Here is a 12,654-nt window from a genome sequence, read left to right on the forward strand (position 1 = left end):
AATGCATTCCTATGGGAAATGCAGATTCAACATAAGAACGTTTCAACTTGAGAACCACCTTCCAATATGGATTAAGTTCTTAAGTAGAGACCCCACTGTAAGCCCATTTGAATCAAAGGGAAGATTTGACTCATCAAATCTCCATTGATTCTATGGGTCTACCCTAGTGCAATTAACTATGCTAAGCAACACGTGCTGTGAAAAAAAACAGATGAAGGATATCTAAAAAGGTTCTACATAAGCCTGGGGTAGAATCTACATTGGGACAACCTGCATAAGATGGTTAACTCTCAAATTTCTTTCAATCCTTTTATTTATTTGTTTATCTGCTTAGCAAGTATTAATCAATATACCATGACCTGAAAAAAAATCCAGTCATAATTACACACCAGCAACCAATTTTAAGCATATAGTAAACCATTAAAACAAATTGATAATTTATATAGCATTGCCCAGACTTGCAATAGCCATCCATTGGCTAAATCTCTTTGAGAACAAATGCCTTATTCCCATGCCAGGAGGCTGGGTAAACATTTTCAATTGTTCTTCTAGCATATTATTATGAAGGCATTGGGGTTGTTAAAGAAAGGCTCTGGTCCTTGTTGACAACATTTTCAACCCATAGCAAAGAAGATCTGTCTGGCTAGCACTGAAGGGTCACACAGCAAGAAGAAAATAGCAATGACCATAGTATTCCAAACAGCAGTATCAGCAGTTATATTCTAAAGTCCAAGTCCCTCAACCTTGCAACAAGAGGACAAATTTTCTGTCTTGACAAGCATAGCAGGGAGGTGCCCTCCAGGGACACAGCCCCAGAAGAAGGATATACAGGAGCCATGAAAGCCAAAAGAGACCAATCCCTTGTCTTATTGAACTAAGAAGCAGTCTCTTAGGGGATGTCTGGCCAAGATGACAATGGGACTGCTATCTTACCCACTAAACAATGTGCCCAGAGAGAGAATGTTCTTTCAGGCAGAGGACATTGTCAGTCCACACGTGAATCTGTAGGGGGGAAAATTCCCTTAAAGTCAACCTACAATTGCTGGGCTGCCCTGAAATCCCTTTAAGTAAGAGAGAATTGCACAATCTGCTAACAATAGTAGATATACCCTGCTTCAGTCTGCTAGCCACGCTTTCTGCCTCTTTTATTCTTCCAACTGCTGCTCCAAGATTGTGCATGCTCAATCAACTATGCTGTGCCCCATACTCTTGGCACAGTTCCCACCCACCACAGGCTATCTGCTGCTCCAATCTGCTACCAGTGCTGTCCAGAGTGGTTGCCCTCTCCCCAGCGCAACCTGTCCTCTGCTTCCCCAATGCTGCTGGCACTCCCACTGTTCAGGGTTCAGTCAGTATGCCCATTATAGTTATTTTATAATACCTAGGAAATGACTGTAAGCAACTGCTGGCTCTTGGTGTGCACTTTAGGGGGGGAGAGGGAAATTCTTTTAAAATGTTTTGCCTGTGTGTGGCAAACTCCTGGAGTCCCCTCCCCACCTTCGCTATAGCCAGGAAAGACGGTTGAGGGGCCTAACACCGAGGGAGGCCCATAAAGAAAGAACAAGAAACCGGGCCTTCTCGGCAGTGGCCCCTCAACTTTGGAACAGCTTGCCATCAGAGATTTGCCCGGCACCTTCGCTGGGTGTTTTTAAGAGCCAATTAAAGACTTGGTTCTTTAGGCAGGCCTTCCCTCCTGTCAATACTTAACTTTTACTTCTTACCGTAGTTTTTTCCTCACATTGCCCATCTTGAACAATACTAATATCACAGACTCAAATTGTATTAACTGTTTTATGATATGTTTTATTGTAAGCCGCCCTGAGTAGACATTGTCTAGAAGGACAGGATATAAATAAATAAATAAATAAATAAATAAATAAATAAATAAATAAATAAATAAATAAATAAATAAATAAATAAATAAATAAATAAATAAATAACAAATTTTAAAGGGGAAAGTGATGGTGATACAATATTCATATTGATTGTTCTGGATATCCAGAAATTCCCATTTTTAAAATTCTGAATCCAAAGGGTTGTATCTGAATTCCAAATCTAAATTTTGGTGCTAGTGCGCATCCCTAATGTTTACTTTTCACCACTTCAAAATTCTGAGGAGAACTCTCTGCTCTTTCCTTATTCAGAGATTGAATGAATTGGAGCCAAGCCTAAGGGCCAAGCTGTATAAGCACAGTCTGTCATTAGAATAGGGCATTCCTTAAGTGTTGAAACTATAGAACTGTTTATACTTCTCAGAGTATACAAATTAACTTGTGCTGTTTTGTGATTTGACAAGGGGAGGCAAACACTGGCTTCCAAGTGTGATTGTTGAACTTCAAAATCTACCTAAAAAATACCTTATGAATATTCATGGAATTTAGCTTCTTGTGATGTTCTGTGATATATAATGTAGATTGTCCCTGAGGTATCAAAGGAACATTAATGACTTGGCAATATTAATACCTTCACAGTTACCATCCATCAGGCCATATTACTTCAATTTGTAAGACATATAAGCAGGAAGAGAGACATGGAAAGTTAAGGAGGCACCAAAAGAATGGGGCAAAGAAGGGAATTAGAATTCCTAGGTGAAGTCAGAATTTTTAAGTCTTCTTTATCTTTTATTAAATAGTTCATAAAATTAGCTATGCATACTGAGGGGGATATTTTTATATTAAAATGTATTCATTGGTTTTCACTTATCACAACATTAACATACTGCAGATACTCAATTTGATATATCTGAAAATCCATTTATTTTCACCTATTGATATGCATGTCTTACACTTGTATATAATACAATATTTTCAGTGTTCTTTTTAAGAATAAATGCAAAAGAAATAAATACCGAGAAGCTTTTTTTTTTGGATTTTGACTAAATTGTGGTGAAACTTATAACAGCTACGTAATTACACATTTTTACTTTTTACTATCCCAAGCAAATAAATTAATCATACTTTCCAAATTGTATGTCCCCCCCATTACACACATCTTTTAACATGAAACCTATACAGTACTCATCCTTCCAAAATACCAAGACAGCTAAAAGATGGTACAACCCATTTCTCCTGATTACAGTTTTATGAAAAGGAATATCTTTCCTGCAAAAGTTTGGGTTACTGTGTACCAGAATGATACACTGTACATTAATATCCCCCCTCCACAGTTGTTAGTTTTCTTATATCCAGTGCCACATTACGAGAGATAATGTCGTTATTGTGGAAAAATCTTGCATAAAGTTACAGACCAGAGTACCCCAGGCTGTTCATTCATCATAGAACCCAATTTATTTCTAATTAGCCAAGTCAGTGATCTGTAACAATAATGAAATAATTCCTTTTTTTTTCTTTTACAAATATTAGTAACCATTTGAAGCAACTGGTTCTGGACACAGGTATTCTTATTAGGATTGAGTGTGTATAGTCTTCATATCAGCTTATAAACCAAATGAGTATAAATTTTGCTGTTTGCCTTCTCTAAGGCCAACTTATTTTTGCAGCATGAATGTGAAATGCAGAGGAAACAGTCTGCTCTCCATGTCTTTGTGTTTTCAGGTACCATGGCATATATCAAACGGCATATAAAATTATACATTCTGTAATAACTTAGGAAAAATGTTTACAGCTGCTTAAGGCATTTAAACATTTAAAGACTTCCCATGAAACAACTAATCACCAATTAAGAAATAGATATTGAAAAAAGAAGACAGAAAAAGTTTAGGTTCAACAAAGATCTATGGAATGAATCTGAAGTACCTGGAGGAACCACAAAAAAGCATCAATGAATACCAGATTTGGAGAAAAAGTGTTGCTTTTCTTCCTATTAATAAACAGAGTTGAGCAGACATCTACTTAAGCATCCAGACAGTAATATCATCCAAGCAAGTGATACTTATTTTTTTTAAATTAAAAGATACATCAGAATGAATATCATTAAATCCCAGAACTGAAAAATTAACATGCATCCCTGTCTACCTTCATAAAGGGACTAACTACTGTCATTTATTATTTACCACAATCTTTTTAAGACCTAATGTTTAATAAATCAAAATGTTTACACAGAACAGCCATCTTCCTGAAATTATGCAAAACAGATATCTTCATGGCATAAAAAAAGGTGGAGGGGGCAAGAGGAAAATTCAGTTTTGACCACGGAGTCAAAGTAGCTGGTAAGCCTTAGGGAAACATGTCTGACTAACAATACATTTGTATATGAATGATGTAATCAAATAACTAGTACTTGTCAACAATAATGATTAATAATGGATATATATTCCCATTCCTGTAAGAAAAGCAACTTTACTATGCTGAAATATGTAGCCTTGGTGGTTCAGGATCAGTATACAAATAAAAAGTATCTAAAACTGTGCTGTATCAGAGGACAATTTCTGGAACAATCATTTGATTAAAGCAGTGCATCGTCCCGCCAGTAATTTGAATGGAGGACCAGAAAGGTTTTGAAGAAAATTAGTCAGAATATTTCAAAAGCTTCTGTTACAGAGGTGATATATCTCAAGTCTCAAGCCAAGGATCCAAAATACTGTGATTTCTTTGGTGTCCCTTTAGCATCACCTCTTTACTTCTTTAGCCATAAGCAGTTTTTGCTGTTTTTACAAATGTACACAGTTCATTCCATTGAAATCTTTATGACAGAAAGACGTATGAGTCCAGCTTTCCAACAGTTTTGATCTCGAGCCGCTGTTGATTACAGTGCATGTTCTCACTGAAAGAACTAGTCTATTCCAGCCATTCCAAGCCTAAGTTTAGTTATCATTGTTACGTATCAAAATTTCCTTCTTATCTGTATTTAATATTGCCACTCCTTCATTTGATTTGATGTGACTTTTGCTACCGAGTTACCTGTAAGCACAAAAATACAAGACAAGGTTAAACTGAGATTTGTTGAACTCAGACTGATAATAACGCAAATCTGTTCCTGTGTAAAGAATGCATTGTTAAACATGCAATATGACTACGATTAATTCTGAGTATCCAAAATGGATAGTTCTTTGAACCCTATTCTAATCAAGCTTATAGTGAAATGAACATGAATAAGAAAACAATGATGTCCATTGCTGAAAAACTTTCTGGTATCCTGCAGCAAGACTGGAGGCCAAACTACACATTGAAGACAATCAGCCAGTAGAAGAGAAAACTCCTCAAGTGTTGAGAAAATCTGGTTTCACAGCAGCAGCAGCTTTTCACAAAGCAAAATTTGATTTGTTTTACCATTAGTCATTAGGAGGATTATTTTGCAAAACACAGGATTATTTTGCAAACAGAAATAGCAGGCATGTACCATTTGCTTTTGTTCTTTGTTGTTGTTTGGACTTCATATCCCAGAATTCTCTTCTGGGAGATCCACTCGCCAGACCCAGACCTAAACTGTGCTCACCTAAAGAATAGGCACGCTAGAAGGTTTCATGGCTTGAGGTAACTTCCTTTCCTAACAAGTAGCTAGGCTGAAGCTTGACCTATTTTAAGCCATGCCTTTTCTCCAGGTGAGCACAATTTAGATGTGGATCCGTCAGCGGAACTTCCAGAACAAAAAAGAAAACACAAAACAAAACAAAAACTCACAAAAGGCACATCCCTAATGCTTAGGTCTGCCTGAATCACAACTCTGGAACACTAACATTTTTCATCTTCTGATTTGTAACGTAGTGGAAGAAATCCTTTTCATAATGTGCACAAAGTCAAAGGGTACATTTCAATCCATTCCTCACTAGTAAAAAAAATCTCCGCCACAAACCGGTGTGTGCATTTTCCCCTGAGAATTGTGGTGGGAACTCTTTATGTAATGGCAAGAAATACTGCAGACTGGAACATACAATTCTGCTTATGCTATGTAACAGGATTCAGGCATACTTTGGCCTGGTTAGGTTACTTTTTAAGTTACCACAGCATTTCTGTTTGAATACATAGTATTTTGGTGAGTTCAGTTGATCCCCTAGTCACATATATTTCCATTGAAAAACTGATACTATCCCCAATATAGTAAAATTCTACAGTGGGATGTTTCTTAATAAAAATCTACTTATTATTTACTTATTGTATCCATTTCTATGCTGCCCCATTGGTGTTGCCATTTTGAAACAGTTTTGAGGTTAATTTTAAAGTAGCACTGAGACCCAAAATGCCAGTTGCTGAATAAAGAGGACAAAATCCAGGGCATACATAAGCTAAGAACATGATAATTTCAATTGAACAATTTCAATTTCAATGTAATTGGAATCTAACATTAATTGCAATGTTCAGTTTGCTGCCATGTATATACAATAGTTTCCTCCTGGAGTCCCACCACCACTTTTGAAAACACCTTATTCTACTATTTCAAAGTTTTTTTCTGAAATTTTCGCCAAACGAGGTGAAGTAGCTTGTCTGATAGCATGAGGATCCTTAAAGCAAAGCATGCTCATGAGAAATCTATTACCTTCTGAAAATCCTTCTATGATTTTTTTAAAAAAATAATCAAGAGAGAACTAACTAAATCAGCTTCATCTACAACATTGGGTGCTAAATTATTATCTAGGATTTGGACAATTTAAATGTTTTCCCTAAATAAATCCTAAATAAATATAGAAGTTTTCTTTTGAGCCAAAGAGAAGATGTATCATTTAGAAGCAGAAGCAATATAACTGGAGAGAAAGGGGGGGGGGACACCATTTGTGTACACAAAATATTATTCACCTTGCCTTCCTTTGTATATAAAACAACTCTCAAAACTTCACTAGCAAGCTTTCATCCAAACCAACATAAAAAGAAAAGGACCACAGAGAAAGAGCATGCAAGATAGAATATTTCACAGTAATTGGATTTTCCCCTATGTCTGACTTGGATTTAAAACATGAAGACGAAGAGGAAAAAAAATCTCTGCCATATCAAAGAGAAATATCTTTAAGGACTATTTCTGCTATCTCAGTAGATACAATTAATAGTGTTACTTTCTGTTATGGAACTTCATTAAACAATGCTCTCCTTTCTCGGGAGGCTTGACCCACTGGATTGGCCATGGTAATAGTATATCAGGGGAAATCTCCGGTTTTGAAGGGTCATGCTCCATAATGATGAAACATTCCTTTGCCCTCAGCAAAACCATCTGCATACAGCTCTTTTATCAACTCTGGAGAGCAAAAACACTGGGAGAATACTAAAGGGCTGCTTTAGGAGTTTTAGCCAAAAAAAAAAAATAATTAACACTTACGAACATCTGATTTTTAAAAAGCAAGAGAGAGAGAGAGAGAAATGAAAGCAACAAAACAGTGTTTGATGGATCTAGGTAAACAGGAGCACTGTTCAACTTGAGCTCCCACTATCCCCCAGGCAGAATGGCCACCGGGAGTTGTAGTTATCAAAAGTAACTTTTTGAAACTTTGCATTCTATATATGAAGCTACCTAGTACAGCCAAATACTGGTGGAAATCCTGTTGCTCCGAGTAGTAAGTGGCACTAGAATAGGCTCATTTAAATCAATAGAATGAAGGAGGAGGTGATTCATCTCATCCACACTGATTCAATGGGCCTACTCTTATGTAACTCAATGTACTGGGAATAGTATTAATGCTTGAGTGTGATTACAGGCTGTAACTATTCAGTCAAATGCTGCAACGTTTTATTTCTTTTTCCGATCACAAAATACAAAGGCTGATTTGAATTGGTCCAGACCTTTTTGCTTCCAACATGCTTTTTTCCCTCCACCACTGGGGACTTCTACTTTTCTCAAGCCAGAACAATTCAAACAAACTTTTCCCCATGCAATCAGTTGATTTGCTCTTGAAAAGATGGGGGGGGGGGTATCTGTAGGCAGTGCTTTAGTGATGTAGGCAGTTGGGGCATGAAATTCTGAAGCACAGAACAGTATGGGATATTTCTGTACACATTAAGAAGAACTTTGGGATGCTGCCACTTTTTAAGAACATAAGAAGAGCCCTGCAGGATCAGGCCAAGGGCCCATCTAGTCCAGCTTCCTGTATCTCACAGTGGCCCCACCAGATGCTTCTGGGAGGACATATGAGACAACTTGATCCCTGTCTCCTGATACCACTCCGCTGCATCTGGTATTTTGAAGTACCTTCCTATTAAGCCTGGAGATTATACATCCCTATCATGGCTTGTAACTAGAGATGGGGGTAATAATATTCGTATACGAATACCCCCATCTCTACTTGTAACCTATGAAGGACTTTTCCACCAGGAATCTGTCCAATCCCCTTTTAAAGCCATCTAGGCCAGATGCCATCACCACATCCTGTGGCAAGGAGTTCCACATGCTAACAATACGCTAGACAAATAAATATATTTTTTGTCTGTTCTCACTTTCCCAACACTCAGTTTGAGTGGATGTCCCCTGGTTCTGGTATTGCATGAGAGGGAAAAGAGCTTCTCTCGATCCACTTTATTCATCCTCCACATAATTTTATATGTCTCAATCATGTCCTCCCTCAGGTGCCTTTTCTCTAGACTAAAGAGCCCCAAACACCGTAATGGAGGTATCCCAGCCCAGTAAGCATTTTAGTCACTCTCTTCTGCACCTTTTCCAGTTCCACTATGTCTTTTTTTGAGGTCCAGCAACCAGCACTGTATGCAATATTCCAATGTACAATGCCATTGTACAAAACATTGTACATTGTTTTGCACAATGGCATTATAACATTGGCTGTTTTATTTTCAATCTCCTTTTTAATGACACCTTTTCTGGAACACTGCACAGTCCTTTCGAAACCAAGCAGTTTGACAGCAAACCATAAAAGGATTGGCAGAGGCAGGACCAGAGGAAGGAAAGAACAAAAGAAAGGAGGGCCGTAGACTGAAATGCAAACCATATTGCATTGAATGTGAATACTGAACTCCCCAATCAATCTGCAGCCCCTGTGTGATCACTATGAGTTCAGCTGTAATACAGGCTGAGAATCAAATTGCAGCCAAATGTACTACACAGCCAAAGCGTAGTCACACTACAGATAACTATCTCTTCTACTTCCAGATTTGATCTCTCATGCACAACTCTCATGCTCTTTCATTTATTCTAAAGTAAAAGAATAAAGGGACTCTTGGCTACACGGTGGGCTGTAGCTCAGGGGTAGAAGACATGCTTTGAGCACAGAAAGCCCCATTTTTAGTACCTATGATCTCCGGCAAAGCTTGGACAACTCTTGTTGGAACCCCAGAGACTTGCCGCCAGTCAGTGCAGCCATTCTCTGAGAGGGAGAGACCAAGGTCTCTACTTCCCTGCTAAATTGCTTGGCTTATGAAAGGGAGGCACTGAAATTTTAAAAAATATATATCAATACTGTCACGCTAGATTATGGATGACTTTCCAAAATGCATAAAACAGTCCAGTTTCAAGGAGAGCCCTTGGTCTCATAGCAATGAATGTGTTGCACAGATCTCGAAGCATGTCATATTTCAACAAGAAGAAGCATTTGTGTATCTACTACGACAATGTGCCAGTCCAATAAGTGATACCCAGCTGCATCATGTACCAATATATGGTGTACAATAAAACTTAGTAGTATCTCTGTTTACCCACAGGCTGAACTCATGCTTCAATGAATGTATTTTTATTTTAAGTTGCATATTGTTATTATCATCATTATCACTATTATTGCTGTTCCACTGGAGCCTCTAATGGCTTTCTGTTGCCAGCGCTCCTGCTGCTCCACCTGTTCTTTCTTTTCCATTCTAATTTTATGCCTGTAGGTCACACACTGTTACTCAGGGTAACACTTGGAATAGTCCACATTGGCCACTGGTTGGGAACATAAATCCAAATTATCAGGGCACCACACACCAACCGTCAGTTTGCATGGCAGCTCTCCACTTCACCATTGGGGGAAAGGAGATTGTTCTAATGTGGAAGTCAATTTCATTAAAATGTATTTGCATTTTTTAGTGAATCTCTAATCTTTCTGTGTTATTTACAGGAAGGTTTTCCATTTTGGATGGTGAACATGGTTTCCAACAGAGCAGCTGGAAAGTACAGTCCTTTGCCTTTGCCAGTTCCTCTCCTTTTAAAATAGAAAAACAGAATTTGACAGCAGCGCAGAGGTGATCTTTAAAATCCTAGGAGAACAGTAACATTCCAAATGTGTTCCAATCAATTCCAATCAACTTTTCAATTAATTATTAATACATTTGAAAATTAACTTTTGCCATTGCTCAGCACTACAGATGGAAGGGGATGCAACACACTAAATATTTATTTGAGTTAATTTGTTTGTACTTGGCAAGAAATTGCTCCTTTACGTTAATGTCCCTTTTTTTAAATAGAAGCTGTTATGTTTTAAATACAAAGAATTAGGCTCTCTTCATTTTCTGTGTACTCACTACGGAATTACTATATAATTACTCTGCTGTTTCAATACTTTTTAATTTAAATTGGTGAATGGCTGTTATTAGCCAAGCATAATTGCATGTGAACACAGTGGTTTTATATTAAAACAGCAATGTATAATTAAATCTAAAATAATTTTACACCTCAGACAAAGTTGGATAAGTACATGTTCAGCTTAGTTTGGGTTCAGCTTGGCTAGGGTTAAATCATTTACTACATGGATAACATGTGGCAACAGAAGCTCCCCAAAACCAAGTATCTTTCATTAAACCATCACAGTACAGAATTGTGTCTGCTTCTGGAGAAGGCACAAGCGGAGGTCAAAGCAGACGTGATGGCTCTTGACCTCTTTGTCAGAAGTGGGTTGCTGGCCATTCCCTATGAAGAAGAGAAACATTCCAACAATGCATGGGTGAGCATGAGGAGAGACTTAGAATTTTCCTCAGATGTCTATTTCTCTAGAAAACTGTGTCTCCCCACCTGTTTTCCTTGCAGTGGGGTTTGAGGCCAGGAAGTAAAACCACATGTGGAAAATGGTGTCAGGAAAAAAAGACCCAGGAAATTAGTGAGATGGAGACATTCAGCTTATCTACCCCTCTCTCTGTGTGTGTGCATGCGCACACACATCTGCGCATGCTATCTTTAGCAAGTGGTGGGCTGCTTTCATGCCCAGCTGCAAACAAATTAATGTACTACATATTTCCATGTGGCCTATATTGGCAACAGATCTAGCTGCATCACCAATTAATCTTCCTCACAGGATGATTTTCCTGGTGTTATGAAGCGTTTTTACTGCAAGGACCTTTGAGATAACTCTCTATTAGTAGCACTTTATTTATTTCTACTGCTCAGGAACAGCAGGAGGCGAATGTCTGATGTTAGAAAGAGCCAAGAAGAAAGAAGGCAGGCAACGTGACACAAGGATAGAAGTAGGTGTGAGGAATGGCTTAGCAGAAAAGAGACAAGCTGGTAACTCCAATGAGACTAAATGTGTTTGGATCTGGCCATGAGTATCCATGGGTGATGGAGACAACGATAAGATGGAATTGAAAGAGAGGATGAATTAATCTATATTACTATGTGTGCGAATCTTACCTGGTAGCGAAAAAGTGGAGTGTGACATGTAAGAAGCTGCCAAGACTTTTGGTCTGTAGAGCTGAACACTGTCTACACTGACTAGCAGTGGTTCCCACTGACTAGCTCTCTTGGTTCAGTCTGCAGCTTTTTCCCAGACTGCTTAAAAATATAAGACTGAGCTTGGAAATTTTGTTTGTTCTAGTGAGGAACAGCTCTCCTCAAAGAGCTTTTAAAATTCACAGTATATTGAATGTTATTTAGCCACTGGGCTGAATGCAGACACATGTCGCGGGGGGGGGAGAGGAGGTGCTGGTGGTGATACTGTTCTGTAAACTGTTAAGCACATATGGAGAATGTATTTGCAAAGGCTTTCACAGCCGGGATCTAATGGTTGTTGTAGGTTTTTTGGGCTCTTTGGCCATGTTCTGAAGGTTCTTCTTCCTGACGTTTCGCTAACAGTGTTGTCCTCTGAAGATGCCGGCCACAGAGACTGGCGAAACGTTAGGAAGAATTAACCTTCAGAACATGGCCAAAGAGCCCAAAAAACCCACAACAACCACGACATATGGAAAACTTTGCACAACATGAACATAGCGAAAGCATGTATCACAAAAGAGTATAACATGCAGGAGCAGGCATTTGGTTTGGGTGTTCAGTCTCTACAACTAAAAATGATTATACAGAGCCTGTCATACTTCCAGCATATCACAAGAAAACAAAAGTCATTTGAAAAGACAATAACATTGGGAAAAGCTGAGGGCAGCAGGAAAAAAACAAAGACCTACTATGGAATGGGTTAACTCAGTGAAGGAAGCCACAGCTTTCCTTTACAAGTTCTAAATGATATGACCTTTTAGAGGTCACAAATTCATAGACTTGTCATAAACTGGAAACAACCTGACTGCACACAACAAGGACAACAGCAATGATGACAACAACAACGATGACAACAACAAATGCAGACCTCTAGACACTCATCCTAGATCACCTGACTCTTCCCAGACTATACTTCCTTTGTTTAGGCCACATAACCTCCATGGCTCTCCTTTGGGTGACCAGTTATTTCCACTGTCCAGCTGTGTGATCAAGCTACAGAGCTGACAGAGGAAATTTTGCACAACATGGAGAAAGAGAATGACTAGATGAAAATATCTTTCTTTTCTTTTTGTTGCATACTGAACTGAGGTGAGTATTACATTATGAACTCCTTCAATTCTGATTGTGGCCCTAGCCAATTGCTGACAA

General features: G+C 38.4%; 1 protein-coding gene and 1 long non-coding RNA gene across 15 annotated transcripts in view; one reads left to right on the top strand and one right to left on the bottom strand.

The window, feature by feature from the left end:
• The first annotated feature begins 571 nt into the window (after positions 1-571).
• Positions 572-3,678, top strand: LOC144583324 (uncharacterized). Its single transcript, XR_013537054.1, has 2 exons — positions 572-1,343; positions 2,544-3,678. It is a non-coding gene; the product is annotated as an uncharacterized LOC144583324 (long non-coding RNA).
• TAFA2 (TAFA chemokine like family member 2) overlaps positions 2,733-12,654 on the bottom strand; it is a 203,176-nt gene continuing 193,254 nt past the window's right edge. For all 14 annotated transcript variants that reach the window (XR_013537053.1, XR_012087391.2, XR_013537050.1 and 11 more), the window contains one exon: positions 2,733-4,859. Coding sequence is in view for 4 of the 14 variants with exons in the window: in XM_078376890.1 (XP_078233016.1) it covers positions 4,848-4,859 (12 nt within the window). In the remaining 10 variants the exon portion in view is untranslated. The remainder of the gene's footprint in view (positions 4,860-12,654) is intronic.

The sequence above is a fragment of the Pogona vitticeps genome, chromosome 5 (genome assembly GCF_051106095.1).
Source record: "Pogona vitticeps strain Pit_001003342236 chromosome 5, PviZW2.1, whole genome shotgun sequence".
In the NCBI taxonomy this organism is placed as follows: domain Eukaryota; kingdom Metazoa; phylum Chordata; class Lepidosauria; order Squamata; family Agamidae; genus Pogona; species Pogona vitticeps.